At 49.6% G+C, this 4088-nt stretch overlaps 1 protein-coding gene across 1 annotated transcript; it reads right to left on the bottom strand.

Moving 5' to 3' along the window:
- Positions 1–365: 365 nt before the first annotated feature.
- On the bottom strand, positions 366–4088 carry PtA15_4A410 (uncharacterized protein; the record flags this gene model as incomplete). Its single annotated transcript, XM_053168291.1, has 4 exons — positions 366–786; positions 867–3201; positions 3294–3890; positions 3977–4088. 4 exons carry the CDS (start codon positions 4086–4088, stop codon positions 366–368), a joined length of 3465 nt encoding a protein of 1154 aa, XP_053019514.1.

Below are 4088 nucleotides of genomic sequence, written 5' to 3' on the forward strand. Positions count from 1 at the left end.
CGTCTATGTACAGCTATGTATATATGAAGCAGCACCATTTCCAAATACAAAGCTATAATACTATATACGCTAGGCAACGCTGAACACAAGAAAACGGATAGAAATGGTCCGAGTTTAATCTTAGCAAGAGTGAAAAAAGAACTACAAAGAGATTTACATGCATATAAATATTTGAGGGAATGCGGTTCTGTTGTCTTTGCATCAGTTGTCTGTTTGTTATTCAAAGACGCAGACGGAAAAAGTGGGAAAGGGAAATCAGGTGGATAATCAAATGACGAATGCAAAATGGAACCATCGAGAGGATAAATGATTGGAGGATGGTAGGGAAAGAGAAAGAAAAAGATTATATCTGGCTACTCCAGGCTTTACACGGCAGTCATGGGCAGCAGTTCCTCATTCTCGACATCAGTATCCAAGACGGGGCTGTAGTAGGCTGAAGAACCAGAACGGGCGTGGCGGGAACGAGCGAGAATCGCGCGGATGGGGCTGAGGAAGACAGGGCCGAGGGACTTGAATGGATTGCGAGCACCTAGACCTGAGAGCTGGCGACGTAGGCAAGTTCGAAGCTCGATCAAGGGGCCAGCCCGGACGAACTCCTCATCAGGCCGCAGGGCGATCATAGGCTTGGTCCAGAACCGCAGCGTCAACGACGAGCACACAACCGAGACCGAGGAGAACGCCATGCAAGCACCGGCCATCATCGGATGCAAATGAATCCCCCATGGTAGGAAGAATCCCATCGCTAATGGGATCCCAATCAAGTTGTAAACACTTGCCCACAAGAAACTGTCAAGTCATAAAAAACGATCAGACCTCAATAACTCATGTTGAACAAAATATAAGCATAAATAAACCGATCAACTCACTTTAATCTGATCTGTCTGAAAACTCTTCTGGATAAATCGATGGCTGAGACGACATCCAATAAGTTGGATTTCATGAGTATGATATCAGCAGCTTCCATTGCGATATCGGTACCGGAACACATGGCGATACCCAAGTCAGCGCAAGCCAGGGCAGGCGAATCATTGATTCCATCGCCCACCATAGCGACTCGACAAGGACGCTTGGCTTTGGCGTTCGGTTGACGATCTCTTGGGGACGAGGAATCGATGTGTTCTTCTTTCATTTGCTCGACGATCAATCTTTTACCTTCGGGCGAGACTGAGGCGTAAACGTCTTGGGGCGGAATACCAACCTGGCTGGCTATCGCGAGTGCAGTGCGTCGATGGTCTCCTGTGACCATTATGACACTCATCCCCATCTTTCTGAAAGCTTCTACAGCTTGTTGTGCCTCCGGCTTGAGCAAATCGGCCAATGCGATCATGCAGGCCAGCCGGCCGTCGAATTCGACAAAGATGCACGTGTGTCCTTGATCTTCGTGTTCAACTTCGAGTCTCTTCATCGAGGGGTCCAGCAGTCTTGATGGAGTGGACTCGGTAGCCTCGGTGGTCATCTCTGGAGTACCCTGTCCGCCACTAATAAACTTGAAATTTCCGACTGCAAGCTCATGGGCACTTTCCCCTTCATCGCTCGGCAGTTTCACCCCACATCGAACGCCTGCACCCGTGAAGCTTTCGAAGCCGCTGACTTGCACTGTTGAAGGCACTGCGAGCCACCCTAGAGACTTCAATCCAAACTTCGCAACTGCCTTGGCCAATGGATGTTCACTTCTGGACTCGGTTGCCGTCAAAGCCATCAACACTTGCTTCTTGGCCTTGTCATGCTCATTTCCGGAGATTCCTCCGTTCAAATGGGGAGCCCATCTGATACTAGCAACTTCCAACTGAGCTGTCGTCAACGTACCAGTCTTATCCAGGATGATCTTGTCGATCGTGTTTGCAGCTTCCAAAGGGCCAGCACCCTTGATCAAAATCCCGTTCTGAGCTCCGATTCCAGTGCCCACCATGACGGCTGTTGGTGTTGAGAGTCCCAAGGCGCAGGGACAGGCGACGACGATAACAGAGATACATAATTTCAAACAGGTCATGAACTTGCCGCCTCCATTTCCATCTTGCGCCGTACTGGTGAGAAACAACCGTCTGAGGGGTGGGATGTAGTCGATTATGCTAGTGTGTGAAATGACCATCCAGCCCACGAACGTCAGCAAACCAAGCGCCAGGACGGTGGGGACGAAATAACCGGCAACAGTATCTGCAAAAGCTTGGATTGGGGCCTTGGACGTTTGCGCCTCCTCGACCAATTTGACGATCTGACTCAACGCCGTATCGGACCCAGCACGAGAGACAAGCATGTTGAAAGTCCCGAAACCGTTGACGGTACCCCCGATAACCTGATCACCAACGCCTTTAGAGACAGGCATGGCCTCACCGGTAACCATACTCTCATCGATTGAGCTCTCTCCGCTGACAACAGTGCCATCGGCGGGTATCTTGTCCCCAGGAATGATTTTGAGGATGTCTCCGACTTCAATCAATTCTGTAGGGAGTTTTCGTTCTTGCGTACAGTCGGGAGGGTCGAGGTAGAGAGTGGCAGACGGTGGACAAAGAGACAACAACTTTGAAAGTGCTGCAGAGGTTTGCCCCTTGGCGAGATTCTCGAGGTATCGGCCGAGAGTGACGAAGGTGATCAACATGGTGCAAGTGTCAAAAAAGATCGTTGGGTGATATGTGCTGGGAACGCTACGGCTGGAAATAAAGTACGGTGCAACCAGAAGCGAGAGGAGTGAGAAGACGAATGCAGAACTGGTGCCGATAACAACCAAAACATCCATGGTTGCCGTGCCATGGCGCAGCGATTTCCATGCCGGGCGATAGAACCGACGACCAACGCCAAATTGGACGGGGAGAGACAAGAAAAGACAAAGGAAATCGCCAAGATACCAGCCGGGGAAGATAATGGAGGAGTCGCAGAATCTCTTGATAAGGTTCGATTTCGGGAACATGGGGACAAACATCTGTAAGAAGAAAACTGGGACGGCGAAGAATGCAGCCGAACGACAGGCGCGGCGCCAACTTGCAACTTCTTTCGTCCGCGCAAGCGATTGAAGCTGGATTGAATTTGTTGCGGAATTCTCACTACCAATGAGAGGATCGTAGCCAAGCAAAGAAATATGATCTACGATTGCTCGGAGCGGGACAATTGAGCGAATGTGATTGAGGATCATTGTGTAACTTCCGTTGTTGAATTGGATTTGGCACGATAGAACACCGTGCATCTTGGCAATTGAATCTTCCAAATCTGCGCGGGAGAGGTGAGAAGCATGAAAAAAACAAGCGCAATCAATTATCTGAAGACTGATTTTAAAGAAATTGAAATTGATGGCTGCTGACCTTGAGCACCTTGTGTGTTTGAGATTCCCATGATAATGAGCTGAGATCGATTCTCAGCCATTAAAGAGACTTGAGGTGATTTGGAAAGTGATGAGAGGCTGGGATTCAAGTCGACGACTGACAGGACTTCTGCATCGAAGCCAAGATCCTCGATTTCAGACCGAAGTGCATCCGCGGTCCAAGATTTGGCATCACATCTGATTTTACAACGACCGGCCATGAGAGCCACCGAGACAAGATGGACGCCTGGGAGTTTCTTGATTTGAGTTTCGATTGAAGAGGAACACGAGGCGCAGGTCATGCCGTCGACTTTGAAGGATATTTCAAGCAGTTTGGGTGATGAGTCTGTGTTGAGGTGAATGGTGTCCGTTTTGCCGGGTGTTTCCTTCTTCGGGTTCACGAACGGGTGGCTACTCATTAAGGTCGCATCAAATCCGCAAAGATCAATGTGGTCGATAATCGAGTAAACCGAGGCTTGTTCTTCTTCGTGAATGATAACTGCTTGTTCGGTCAAGAGCGCCACTGAAATCGATTCCACCCCGGGCACTTTCTTCAGGTTTGTCTCGATTGCAGAGACGCAAGAGCCGCATGTCATCCCTGGGAAAAGGTGGAACAATATTTGTTAATAAGTCTTCGAGCAGAGGACGCCGAGCGGTTTTGCCAAGCGAAGAAAAACAACTGACCTGATATTGTTAGGGTAGTTTGAACCAGGGAGGCGGGCTTCGAAAGCGGCGCTGTTTCTGATGAGGAGGACCGCAGAAGGGGCTCTGTTGTCAACGGATCGATGGGTGGCAT

This window comes from Puccinia triticina, chromosome 4A (genome assembly GCF_026914185.1).
Source record: "Puccinia triticina chromosome 4A, complete sequence".
In the NCBI taxonomy this organism is placed as follows: domain Eukaryota; kingdom Fungi; phylum Basidiomycota; class Pucciniomycetes; order Pucciniales; family Pucciniaceae; genus Puccinia; species Puccinia triticina.